Raw genomic sequence first — 14,277 nt, forward strand, 5'->3', positions numbered from 1 at the left:
AATCATGTTATGTTCTGGATCACAAAGCTGGCAATCCATTTTCATTTCCTTGTTTAAAAATGGAAAAGAAGTCTGTTTCCAGATGCCAGATAATGTCTCCTCTACGGCTTTTTCAGAGCATTTACTCACGGCATGATGCACAGTCTGTGTGTTAGTAGCTCTCTGCCTTTTAAGAGTCTGTTCAGATTCCAGTTTACATGGGATAGTCCCGGTTCCTGTCTCTACTTCAAGAGAGAGTCCACGGATTCAGTTTACATGGGTGCAAAAGAAGAGCCTCATAACCTCTGGACAAGCAAAGTTGTGTGAGGCCTTGACACTTGCAGAAGCAAATAGTTTGGGGCTTACGATGTTTTCCATCCCTGCTGCCCTTGTCTTTTACTCATTCCCTGTTATTCCTACTCTTCTCTCTGAAAACAAACCAGTATATTCTTCATCCTATATTGTACTGTATCAGGGTTTAATTATGCTGATACTTTTGGTCTGTGTTTGGCCCAGCCGCCTGTAAAAGTTTTGTTCTTTCCCTACCAAGTTATGAGAAAACAAGCACTGATAAAATGGGGACTTCATCCTTGAAGAGAGTTCTTGTATAAACTGTTAATTGCTGTTTTATGATTGGCTAATCGTCCTCCAGGGTTGCTTGAAGGAGAAATTGAAGACTATAGTGATGAAGTAAACCCCTAGTCTCATTTGGAAAAGACCCCCCCCAGGTGCAGTACGCAGGGACAGGGAAAGCCACGCATGCGCAGAAGAGATATTACTTGCATAACGGGGGTGGGATGGAGGGCCTCTAGTTGGGTGGTGCTGGCCATGCCTGCCTAGGTTGAGGTCACCCAGTTAATTGTATGAAAGCAGATAGCTCGTTTTTGGGGGGTTGCTAGCTTCACATCAAGGACAGTGTTGCCTTTGTTTTGCGGGGATGCCCACTACGTGTGAACCTGCCAACTCCCTGAGGATGCAGCTTCTGCTATGGGTAATTCTAGGCATTTGGGGTTGGTAAGATAACTTTATAAGCAACAGCTGAGTGACTGGGGGAGTCGTACTGAGGGCTTATTTCTCTCCTCATTCCTCTCTTTCAGGTTTGTTCGCTTTGTTGGCCACCTCTTGGTAACAAATATCAGTTTTGTTGAACTTTCAATGGTATTATGGTTTCAGCTTCACTATGTTCTGAACTCTCCCTAGTACATGCACTATCTCACTTACTGTGCTTCTCTGTTCTTCTCCCACTTCCATGTTATCTAGCTTTGCCTCCCAAAGCTGTAAGGTGTTACAGGAACCTTACCATGAGGAGAGCAGGTAGTGTGGAGAGGGAATGCCTTGAAGTTGGACAATTCAGAAAGATTATCATGTTCTCTTTTTGTTCTAGTTAAGCTTTGCTACCTGACTGATCACAGGTGTTCGGTAGAGACAACTATGCAGAGAAGCATTAATTTGTTAGTATTAGGCCATGTGTCTCTCTTAGCTAGTAACTAAATAATTGGGGGCACCAGGGATACATCTGTACTAATAAATGATAAAAATTAAACAAAGGAGTTAGTCTCTGGCTTGGTGGTCAACTGCTGTGTCATGGGTTATGTTAATACAATTAAAGTATTTTTAATTCCCTCCCTCCCACACAGAAGATACTGTCTGGGATTGTCCCTACCTCTGCTTATCTGTGCCCTCTGCCCAACCCTTTGTCAAGGAAAGTACCACCTTTCTTGGGCCAAAACTGTACCAGAGACGATGTTAAGGGTCTAAATCTAAGGAACAGTGTCACCCAAAATTCAGGCCCATTATCAGACTCTGTTTTGCAAGTAAAGAAGTAACCAGGTTCTCAGATGTTTGAGGCTCAGTATGAGGAAGGAGCCCAAGCACTGTTCCTCTGTTGGAATCTTACATTCACATTTGTGATTCAAACCTTGCCATGGTGTGCAGCTTCTTTGGAGATTACTAGTTCGGTTCTTTGCCTCTGGGATGTAGTTCATAGAAAAGTAGTTTTCCCTGGAATACCATTGAAGGTGAGAGTTTGCAGATTTACTATTAACAAGAGGCTCATGGCTGGAACAAACAAGTAAATGTCTAAACATGCAGAAAATCTGAATAAATGCTGCTTCCATTTAATTATCCATTCTTTCACCAGGGAAAAGTACTGAACATGTATTGGGGCCAGCTGAGATGGAGTCAGTTTTCCCCGGAGCAGCCCTCACAGTGCTGTGCTTTGCATTGGTAGCTAGAAGGTGTTGATAACACGCCAGCATTTTGGCTACTGCTGAGCAGTGCTCCACCAGCGTAGTGCTGTCTCTCCAGCGTTCACCCGTCACCAGTAGGCACCACCACTAGGGGTGGGCAAGACCTTTGGAGGGGACATAACCAGGACAGCTGGCCCAAACTGACCAAAAGGATATTCCATATTGTGTGATGTCTGCTCAGCAATAAAAGCTAAGAGAAAGGAAGAGTGTGGGCATCCATGCATATGAGGTTTGTCCTCCAAAGCAACCACTACATGTACTCAAGCCCTACTTCCTTGAAAATGATTGAACATTCCATGCTGGTGGGAAGTTGGGAATAAATCTTGCAGTTTTCTTTCATTTTGCTTTATTAAACTGCCTTTATCTTGACCCGCAAGTTTTTCTACATCTTGTTTTCTCCCTCGGTCCTACTGAGGAGGGGAGTGGTAGAGCATTGTGGTTGGGTACCTGGCATCTGTCCAAGGTCACCACACCACACTACTGCAGTGCTGGCTGACTTTCCTTTTGGAAGTCCTCACACTCTGTGTACATTCAAGAAAGCAGCATTCTTCATAGAGGCTACTATGATTTCTTTTATATGAGAAGGATAGAGATGATCCAGTTGCCAAGTTCCTTTTCTTCTGTAGATCATCAGAGCCTCTGTCAGTTCAGTTCTTGATGAGCCCCTTATCAGATGATCAGATTTCTGCCGATTGACTTTGTTTCCTAGGCAACCACTCTGAAGCCAGTTCCCTTCAATAGTAGGTAACTATTTTTTAGAATAGGTTGATTACATTTTAACTGCATTGTTCTTAACAAGATACTTAAGTTTCAGTAAAAAAATGTTAAGATATGTAAAGATAATGAAACAAAAGTTTCTGTAACTAAAACAAAGTTGGCAGAATGGTGAAGATATATAAAGCGATTTTATAATCTCTCACAAAATTGGTAAATTGTACATACTCCCTAAAGATAAGCCTGCCCACCAGTCATTCTCATTTATGTATATATTCAGTGTATTCTTTTTTCTGAAAATAATGAGAGTACCAGTAATTTACAAGGATGTTTCCCAAAAGCACAGATAGCTAGATAGAATACCAGCAGTACAGCAATCTGCTTTCCTACTCATTTAAGTCTCTAAACTGGTTGATACTGGTGTTTAAGAAACAATAGGTTCCAACCAAACTTTTTTTTCGTGCAGTTGTCATGGCCTTACTCTACGTCTCACATATACGGAATTTCTATCTTGTAAGTTACCACATCCTTTGCTTCAGTGTCTTTCTCTATTAATCTGCTTTTCCTTCCAACAAAACTCATAGGATTGTCTTGCATTCATCGTGGGCATTTACATCTACAGGGAAGAAGCACAAATGGGATATAGTTACAAAACTCTTTTTCTGAGGAAAGCAAACTCAGACATCCATCTTCATACAGGCATGTGGTATCATCATGCTGAATTTGTTCTCGTGCTTATCCAGTGACCTTTCAGGTTATAGTCTTGGCTTCAGGGGTGGCTGAAACTTGTAGAAACATTTCTGAAACTTCTAAAGTTTATAGGACAAGGTATTCACATAAATGGAATCAAATTTTAGTTTCTGTCAAGGCATTGAACTGTATTTATCGTGTGCTGTAAAACTCTTCTTTCTTAGAGGTGTCAGACAACTTTAGAGTAGAGATGCAAGCACTTGTCTTTTTTTTTAATTGTTATTATTTTTTAAGGCATTACTTCCTCAGAGGAGTAGAACTTGCTGTATATGAGCTGAAATAATTTCAAGATAGTTTGTGTAAGCATTTGGGTTTTGGAGCACTTAAATCCACATGCTGTAAAAAGAAAGCATTATTCACTGTTAGCCATAATGAAGCAACTGTTCCTCTGTAATGTGATTGCTTGGGAAATTTTTGACTGATCACAGTGAGCTCTCCAGTCCCTTTTGTAGGGAACTGATCTTGCAAGAGCTTTGTCTTTTATTCTGTCTCCATCTGTTGATAGGATGACTTACGTCTTCTGTCTGGACTGACAGACAGGATTTAGGCGCCAATCCAGCAAACCACTTAAACAACAGTTCAGCTTTAAGCCTTATAGTAACTAAATTAACTGTTTAAAAAAAATCAAAATCACATTGCTAACACACTACTGTCATCTTTAGAAGGAAATTCAGGAGATTAGGTTGTATTGGTACATGAACTTTAAATGGAATAAGAAGTGTTAAATTAAAGATACATTGAGAATAGAAAACACTGATTAAGACCTTTGTCTTTAGTACAGAATTTAAAGGAGGAAAGACTCCAGTTTAATAGCAGAGAGTCTACATCTTATATATTGCTTTTAGATCAGTGCTGCTTGACTGTGCAGATAGGCAAACAGAATAAATAGACTTATTACAGATGTATGTAGTAGTTTCCTCTGGCCAAAGAAAGATGGACCATAAAATCAGCAGGAATTACAGCATTACTTACTGTTGTTTTACAAAGAAATGGCAACATTCCTGCTTCTTGTACTAACAGAACTAGTGACCACTATGCAGTTAGCAATAATTTACTGGCAGACCTGGAAGTTCTAGTATATTCTTTAAAGGTTACTAACATGTTTGTTTCTCTGAAAAGTCTTCTCATTAAATCTTTGTAAAATGTTAATTCTGTCAGAAAAATAATACTGTCCTTATGAATGGATGAAGTTACAGTTTTAAGCTAGTTGAGTTTATATTCAGTTAGTGAAACTGATGATAAAATAAAAATTGGCTCTTTCTGAATTGAGTTTGGTTCATCTTTCAGTTTTATTGTATGAATAGAAATGCTTTAGGTTTTGTGTTCCATACTGGTGACCTCTTGTGGTGTGAATATGTCAGTATTTCTGAAGGAGCTTTTTGTAGTTGGTACTGGAGGAAGTTGTATTTACATGTCACTTTTAATGCACGGGTAACTTACTAACTTAGTGAAATAACATAATCTTTTCCAATTAGTTATTCATATGCTGAATGTATGTGAAGAAACAAGCATTTTGAGAATTGCATTCTGATATTACTTTTGTGTGTCCATACTGTATCTTTTAGTGACCAGATGAAAAAGCCTGGCACAAATTCATCGTGGCCAAGGAGTTCAGGCTGGAAGAGAAGAGTAACAGGTACTTCATAAGGCATTTCAATGTCCATTCAAAAAATGTGAAATCAAATAGCAATGATCTATTTTTTGTGATTTGAAGATCTCTTTATTATTCACTGAACAGTATTTCTGTTTGTCTAGGTATATTGGGATTTTTACAGAAGTTAGTAAAGAGAAACAATATTCAAGAGATCTTCGTTCTAAAAGTCTTTTGATATTTTTCTCTCTTGCTTATCCCATATGTAAGCTTAAGAATTTGCCAATTTGTTAACATCTTGTTTGCCCATCACTTTTTGTAATCTCTTGTAGTTGCACAGAAACTAATAAAGTTATGCCAGGCTATATTATGTGAAGAAACAGATTCTGGATTGCCATGTAGGGATGGGTTTTGCTTATTTTACATACCAGATTTTAATTAATATTTCCTCATAGCTGGCATGTTTGGTACATTGCAAGTGTGTATTTGAGAGTCTGGTATGGAAACCTGAAGTTTCTACTGCAGTGTCATTATTCTTTATTGCTATTTTTCTAGAATTGAGAAGTTGGGTTATTCTGGATCATTTTGGCCAAGGCTGTAATGTGCTCTGCTTTCATTTCCTTCAGAGAGACTGAGAGTATTTACCATGTCATGAGAGTTAGTATTCTTAAAAGGCTTTTAATTTATTTGTGCTATTTTATTTGTGTTATTAAAAAAAAAATCATGTGTGCTATTAGGATTGTTTCTTTTTATATCTACTTTTCTTAACATTATGTAGTTTCCTTAGTCTGTGCATGCTTCATCTTTAATCCCAGAATAAACAGTAGGATAGCAGTAGGAATCCTCCATCATTTCTTCTCTGTAATGGGGTCCTGGGTGGAGTGTTCATTGAAAGATTATTTCTATATTCTGATATGATTTGTGTTCATGCTTTTACATTTTACATAAAGAGGAGATAGACTGTTTTAGTATTGATCTGTTCATAGCCACTCAGTATTCAGTGAAAAGGCTAAACATTTTAAGTCAGGCAGCACACAGCTTTTGAAAGCTCAGTGTTGCTAAGGCTCTTGTATTTACATGCTAAAAACAGCAACCAATAAATGTAGACTGATTAGTGATTTTTTTTTTAACCAGAATGCAAAGCAGCAGTTAAGACCTATGAAAAACTGAGACAACCAACTTCAACTTGCTGCATTCTTTTGCTTGAGTATTTTTCCTGTTGAAATGTGATTCACTCAGTTGTAAAGTTCAGGACAGCTTCTGCAATATTTTAAATACACCTAGTACCCTAACTTTTCATCGGCAAAAAATCTCCCAGGACTGAGACGCATACAAGTTTACAATTTATTAATGATTTATTATAATAATGTATTTTCAGTTAATTCTTATTGCTAGGGTTAATACTGTTTAGTAAAAGTTGATTATCTTCTTTTTGTCCTAGTTATAAGAGATATTTGTTTTAAAAAATTATACCATTATGACTTTCATTTTCTGATGAATATGAGACAAGTGAAGCAGAGTGGTACAAAAAAATCCGTTCTTTTTGTTCTGAACTAAAAATTAAATGGCTTTGTTAATTTTTTTTTAAGTGAGAAGTTTGGTCCTATCTGCAAATGCATGCCTGTACTATTCTGTTTCTTAATGCCTAATGAAGTTAAGCATGTGTGTACTTAGAAAATCAGTCTCATCTTTCAGTTTAAGAGAGGTAACTACAAATCGGAAAGACGAGAAATAACTGAGTCAGTATGTGGGTTTTGTGGCAGGAAGGAACAGTGTTAACTATTCTATTGTTCTCATTTCACCTGTGCTATTACATTTCCCCGAGCAGAACTTTCACTTTATTGCAAATGCTGCATAATGTTTTATTAATTAAGCTACTTATCAGTCTAAATAAGATTATCAACTCATTTGATCTAGTAGATAAAAATGGTCTGCAAAATAAGTAGCAATAATATTAGCTAATAAGATGTACTACTATGCATGTATGCAAAAACCAACAATATATAGTTATTCTAATAACAAACATACTTACCAGTGTATTACTTATGAAACAGCATTTTTGTATAATCTGTTGAAATAGATGTATACGATAGATTCATTATGTAAAAAATGTAGGTAGACAATTAAAGTTAACACAGATCAGAAAAAGAATCTGGATTATTTTCTAAAGAGAAAGCTTTTAAACTAGGAAGTTTTTAATTGTTTCACAGTTGCAAGTAATGCCTAGTAGACAGTCATTGTTTTAAGGTCTGAGATACTGCTCTCATGATGCAACCTTCTTATTGGTGTTCTCATGTAGTATGTTATTTTTTGTGTTTGGTGATGATTATGCTAAGAATTTACATTGTCATTTAAATGCAAGAGCTAGTAGTGAACAGCAGGAGACACTTTCAGACAAATCTGTCACTTAAGAAAAAAGTGTGTATTCTAGTCTTAATGGCTTTTTTCATGTTATTTAGTGGTGCTATGTGACTTTTATTTCCCTTTTAAAAAAAAACCCACAAAACAAACGCAACACAAGCCAGACCCCATCTTTATAACAACAATGTTGGTTGCCTGCAAGATAAAGAGCTTAACCCAGTCTTGAACTCCAAACATATGCCTGTATGCACCTTGTAAGCAACTGTTAGATCCTTTAAATCTCAAGTTGCACAGAAACTCTGGCTCTCCATCTGTAATGGGCCAATGGTTAAGGCCAGAATTCTGTAATTTCTCATAGTGCTAGGTGAACATGAAAAGAATGTTCAGCAAGTCAGAATAATTCCCTGTGATACTGCATCCGTATGAAAGTCAGTCCTGGAATCCACTTTTTAATAAACCATGTTTGACCAACTCTCATGTCCAATCTGAACACAGATCCATTCTCCCAGTCCTGTTTCCAGAATTCTAGTCCACTGATTTTTTGGTCTACCAATTTTTAACTTGATGTCTGTGATAGATTTTTTAAAAATTATTTTCTTTTTGAAACAAAGTATAAAAAAAGCTGAAATATTTTTAAACACTTCTCTTTGCAAAGTGGACAAGGTTTCTGATAACGAACAGCAGCTTTTTCTCAGTCACAGGAAATTGTTTGAGTGTGACCAAGAAAACTGGGAGTTAGTTGCCTTCAAGATTTCTAGCATGTTTATTGGAGGCAAAACATTTGCTATTAATTCCCAGGTTGCTGTGTGAAATATTGTTGAATGCAGTAAAGAATAGGAGGGAAACATGCATTTTACAAAAATTTAATTGTAAAGGTCTCAAAAATAATTGCATGAAATAGTTAGAATGGCTAACGGGATGTAATAACTAATAAGACTGTTTTCAGTAACTGACCAAAGAGTCGGTGAATCAATTTTAGTATAATATCATGCACGTGCACTAGATAAAATTGTACAGTCCTAGAGGATTGTCTGTAGTATGGATTTTTTAAACACAGAATAAGCTGTCATGTGGACACAGAGCTGAAAAATAGTAGGACGTGTTGATATATAAGTAGTCATTACCTTCAAATTCAGCAATCAAATGAAACATTGATGTCACCAAACAAAAGCTTTATAGTACAGCTTTATATATCAAAATACTTATCCATCTAGTTTTGTTTGAAACTTTTCTTTTTGAGAAATTGTAAATAAAAACAAAAGCTTGAGCAGGTAGAATAGCCCAGAATACAGCAAAATGGGACATGTAGGGTTTTTTTCTGACTGGCGAATAAAGTATTTGTAGCTGTTTATTTGTGTAGAAATTGAAACCATCACTGAATGTATGCTTTTGTTTTGAATGTATTTTGAAGGCTTAGAGGATGAAACAAGAATAAATGAGTGGGAAGAGGAAGAAGTCTTTTGGCGTATAAAGATTCTGCCAATTCTGCGTGAACTGAAAAAAAGTGGGTAACACTGTTTTTGAAAGGGTTTACTTTCTGTACTGTTTCCTGCAGGAAGCATGGGTCTCATTTGTGTTTACTACAAAATAGTAACAGTAATTGGACTATGTGGCCTTTTATGCTTTCATATGTTCAGTGACTTCACAGTGTAAAACTAGCCTGGGCAGTCTAGGGGTCACCTGTCTCTAGGTGGCCCTGCTTGAGCCAGGGGAGTTGTGCCAGGTGACCTGCAGTGGTCCCTGCCAACCTTATCCATTCTGTGATGCTGTAAAAAAAAAAAACCACAAACAAAAATGGTTTAGAGAAGATCTTGTCTGACTAAATTACCTTACTTAAGATCACATAGCTCTGCTAGCTTAGCAGTCAGTGATGAGGTAATAATTTGAAGAATAAAGTACTGCACAGATTCACTGCTTTAACCATAGGCTGTATTGAAGGTCTCAGTTAATTTTAGAAAACTAAGGAAATCTTAATGAAAATTTCCATTTATGCTTAAAATATTAGATGTATCAGAAAAGTATGTAATGACTCAGAATATTGAAGCAAAATTGAGTAAATTAAATATGGTTTGAAAGATTAAACTCTGAAATCCATTTTAACATTTCATTCAAAAGGTTGTTCAGTTGCTTTCAGCAGACACTATGTTTATCTGAATGGTGGGAATATAGAAAATAGATTTGTTTTTACAAGTGGTTCTGTTTTACAGGATCTTTTGCAGTGTTTGTTATAACATGATACAGATTGGAATTTTTTTTGCATAGTTTTGCAGATGTTCATGAGTATGAAACACCAGTACAGTACTAAGTGATTCCCAAAATATGTAATTATTTTAAAAAGACAGGATTCTCATTCCCACATCTGTCACTGATGGGTAGAAAAACAGTGATCAGGAAATTTGAAAACAGCTATGCAACTCCACATTTTTGTTGCTTAATGCCAGGATTGTCAAATATGAACCACTGAGTTATAGTTTTGCATAGTGTGATATTTTTATGGGTAAACAAAATAAAATTTAGAGGTAAAATCTAATCATGTCTTTCCTTTGTCATGAATGTAGCTAAGGGAAATTGATTTTCATGCCCCTTTTCCTCAGCCTTTACTTGTTTTTTTTTAGTGTGTTGGGGTTTATTTAGCTTTTCGAAAACTTGATTAGGGCATAGTTTTTCTAATAATATGTGACATTATCTAATGATACTTTCTCATCAGTTGATTGAATGCAGTGGTACAAAAACCTTAAAAGCTGAGTTTTGCTTCTTGAATATTCACACAAATTGTAACTGAATTGCATCACTACCTCCTGCAGCCACGTGATATATTGCTTTCTTTAGGCTGTTTGGTGCACAGTTACAGTTTTTCTTATAAACATGAATATTAGAATTCCATAATTTTAATGTTTTGAGTAGACCTGTTAGTAATTTAATATTTTTTAATTTCATGTGCAGTCATTTGCTTCATACCTTGCAGCTGATTCCCTGCATGTGCATTTAGTTCACATTTAGCTTTTCATATATTAATAGAAAAGCCTTTTTCCTCCCCTTTCTCCCTCAAAAATATTCGTGGAAAGCTTTCCATTCAAAAACAAATCTGAAGTCTGATCTGGAACTTAATTATTGTCTAAAATCTTCTGATTTTTGCTTCAGATGATTGTTATATGACAAAAACTAATAGAACCCCAAAGTCTCTTTTTCTAGAGGAACAAATAATTTATTTTGTTACATGCTGGCGCTCAGGAGTATAAGCTTCAAAAATGCCTCATGGGATGAGTGATGAATAATTTTTGTTGTTAATTTTCATGAAATGGAGTGTAAGAGCATTCAGTTTTGGTTCCTTGCTACTTCTGTTTCACAGCTTACTGGAGCAGAGGTTTAGAATAATGCTAAATTTTGTTAAATTTTCTGTCATGGTGGGAGTAGAAATGGAATAGTCATTGCTGTTCCTCGAGTGTGATGATTGCAAATTGAGAGCTTCCAGGTATTGCTCAGCATGAGAGATGGGTCCTTGAATCTGCCGACAGGTTTGGGTTCTCAGACATGTTTTTTGTTGTAATTTCCTGGCAATGCATATTTCATCACAAGTGCTTTACTTCCTTGAGTATGATCCCCAAGGATCAGTGTTGAGCCCAGTTCTGTTTAATATCTTTATTGATGATTTAGATGAGGGGATTGAGTCCACCATCAGCAAATTTGCAGATGACACCAAGTTGGGGGGGAGTGTCAGTCAGCTGGAAGGCAGGAGGGCTCTGCAGAGGGAGCCGGACAAGCTGGAGGGTTGGGCTGATTCCAACGGGATGAGGTTCAACAAAGCCAAGTGCTGGGTCCCCCACTTTGGCCACAACAACCCCCTGCAGCGCTACAGGCTGGGGACAGAGTGGCTGGAGAGCAGCCAGGCAGAAAGGGACCTGGGAGTTTGGAGTGACAGGAAGCTGAACGTGAGCCAACAGTGTGCCCAGGTGGCCAAGAAGGCAAATGACATCCTGGCCTGGATCAGGAACAGTGTGGCCAGCAGGACCAGGGAAGTGATTCTTCCCCTGTACTCAGCGCTGGTGAGGCCACACTTTGAGTACTGTGTCCAGTTCTGGGCCCCTCAGTTCAGGAAGGATATTGAGGTGCTGGAGCAGGTCCAGAGATGAGCAGTGAGGCTGAGGAAGGGACTCGAGCACAAGTCCTATGAGGAGAGGCTGAGGGAGCTGGGACTGTTTAGCCTGGAGAAGAGGAGGCTCGGGGGAGACTTCATCACTCTCTACAACTCCCTGAAAGGAGGTTGTAGACAGTGGGGGTTGGTCTCTTCTCCCAGGCAACTCTCAGCAAGACAAGAGGGCATGGTCTTAAGCTGTGCCAGGGGAGGTTTAGGTTGGAAATTAGGAAGAAATTCTTTACAGAGACGGTAAGCAGGCATTGGAATGGGCTGCCCAGGGAAATGGTGGATTCTCTGTCCCTGGAGGTTCTTAAGATGAGACTGGATGTGGCACTTAGTGCCATGGTCTAGTAACCACGGTGGTAGTGGATCAAGTGTTGGACTTGATCTCAGAGGTCCCTTCCAACCCAGCTGATTCTGTGATTCTATGATTCTGTGATTCTATTTTAACTGTGAAGTACATACATCCTGAGTAAATGCAGAGTTTACACAGGCAGCTTAAGTGGATTTACATGGTGCTTTGTAAGTAACACCTTATAGACAAAAACAAATGTAAGAAAAAAAAATCTCACTGTTGAATATTAAAAATAGACAAGACTTTTCCTTTTCTCTCTAAATTAAACATGTACATGATTCCATTGTGCTGAGATGTGGTTTTTGTAATAACTTACTGTAGATTTTATCTTTGTATGTTTTAGATAGAGTTTGGGGGACTTGGGTGAGGAAGTAGATGACTTTTTTGTCACTAGGCCAACATCCTACTGAAATGTATCTTGCACCTCTGCTATACATTCTAGTTTTTACACAAGTAAGCAAGTTTTTACGTTCAGTTACTCTTAATCCCAGCAAGGTTTGATATATAAAGTTATGTATATGGGGAGAAAAATATTCCTTAACTATCTCTTTTTCCCATGTAAGGTTTGGTAAAAGCACTTTAAAGAATATATTCAGAGACACAGTTTCCTGGTAGACATTTGATCAATCTGATTATTAAGCATTAAAGGTGAGTTTCGTTTTAGCTCTAGGTGTTATTTTGGCTGTGTCATTTCTTGTCTTGAGTCTCCTCTTTTTGAAAAAGCAAAATAAAACTCTTTCTGAGAATCATATTATCATTTTAAGAGATTTATTTGGTGCCTTATTTTTGTTGTTGTGCAACCCATTCTTTATACTGTTCTCCTGTGTCTTTATCTGTTGAGATGCTCTGGATAAGGTGGCACTGATAATTATTTTTTATTTTTCTCTCCCTTCCTACACCCTTCAAGTAGAAGACAATATAGAAAATCTTTGTCTGGCTTGTACTAAGCTCTATCAAGCGTTGAATGAAGGAAATATGCTTGGAAAACAATTTAAAAGAAGAAGTGAGCTTCTGAAGATATTATATAAACTTGTAGACATTGATTCAGATCCACTTTGCCTGAAGCTGGCAAAGATTATTCTGGCTGTAAGTGTTTTGAAATGCTCTTTGTTAGAATGTGAAGCTCAAAATCATGAATTACAGCTTGCATTTAATTTTTTATTTCATATTTTTAAACTGCGTCTAAAGTAACACTTTCCTAAGTACAGTTTACTACCACAGAGGTACATGTCTCCCATTCATCTACATCAGCACTTGTTGAAGCTTATTTTTTTTAGAGAAATTACATCTGGGGGAGGAAGGAAGGGCATGAAGTAGGATAGCTGATGTATGGTAACAAGAATATTGTATAGGCATGGAAAAGAGGCAGTGTCCTAAGCTGGGATACACATGCAGGGATTTGAACAAAACAGCAATCAAAAATTTACACGTGGAAATGAAGCTTAGTTTTTTAATAATATCTTGACCTTATTAAACACCTTTATCTGAAAATACCAAAACAAAACTTTGGGTTTTTTTTGAAAGTAAGTGCAATTAATCTCTTTCTTTAGTATTTCTGGTTAAACCTCTTTGAACCTCTTGATTCGTGTTCTACAAAGTATGTATGGACAGTCACTGGTGAAAGGATGCCAGCTAACATTGTGTTGAAGACATTTTAGTAATTTGTGTGTGAGTGTTGGGGGAGGCGTGTGTGCTCCTTTAAGGCAGTGTAAGTTATTTTAATCAGAAGATACAGTTCTGTACTCAAATACTACATAGATGTTAAGTGGTACTTGTTAAAAGAAAAGTTCCCTTACAGACATTTTTTTATGTGGAATCTTTTAAAAAATCATGAATATAGAAGGAATTGTCCTTGAAATGCAGAGGAAAGGAAGAAGTCATTGTATTTTTAGCACTTTAACTTCCCTTTCATGATCTCTCAGTGACCATTAGTACATCGTAAGATCTTTTCTGATATCTGAGAATAAGTTTATTATGACATGTACTGTTGTCCTGGAGTTCTTTGTGGTATGGTCATGGATGCCAAACCAATGATTTCTGTACAGAATTTCTGTGTAAGAGTGAATTAGAAGAAAAACTACAAGTTACTGATATACTATCTGCAGATTTATATACTTACTACATTAAAAGTTTGTATATCACC

General features: G+C 37.2%; 1 protein-coding gene across 9 annotated transcripts in view; it reads left to right on the top strand.

Moving 5' to 3' along the window:
* Positions 1 to 14,277, top strand: part of ARMC2 (armadillo repeat containing 2) — a 63,366-nt gene that overhangs the window by 16,341 nt on the left and 32,748 nt on the right. For 8 of the 9 annotated variants that reach the window (XM_039379813.1, XM_039379808.1, XM_039379807.1 and 5 more), the window contains 3 exons: positions 5,258 to 5,328; positions 9,056 to 9,148; positions 13,045 to 13,220. In XM_039379813.1, coding sequence (XP_039235747.1) covers positions 5,258 to 5,328; positions 9,056 to 9,148; positions 13,045 to 13,220 — 340 coding nt within the window. The remainder of the gene's footprint in view (positions 1 to 5,257; positions 5,329 to 9,055; positions 9,149 to 13,044; positions 13,221 to 14,277) is intronic. The other variant, XM_039379812.1, reaches the window with a different exon arrangement.

This window comes from Pipra filicauda, unplaced genomic scaffold, assembly GCF_003945595.2.
Source record: "Pipra filicauda isolate LSUMZ 115617 unplaced genomic scaffold, ASM394559v2 scaffold176_size3548034_pilon, whole genome shotgun sequence".
In the NCBI taxonomy this organism is placed as follows: domain Eukaryota; kingdom Metazoa; phylum Chordata; class Aves; order Passeriformes; family Pipridae; genus Pipra; species Pipra filicauda.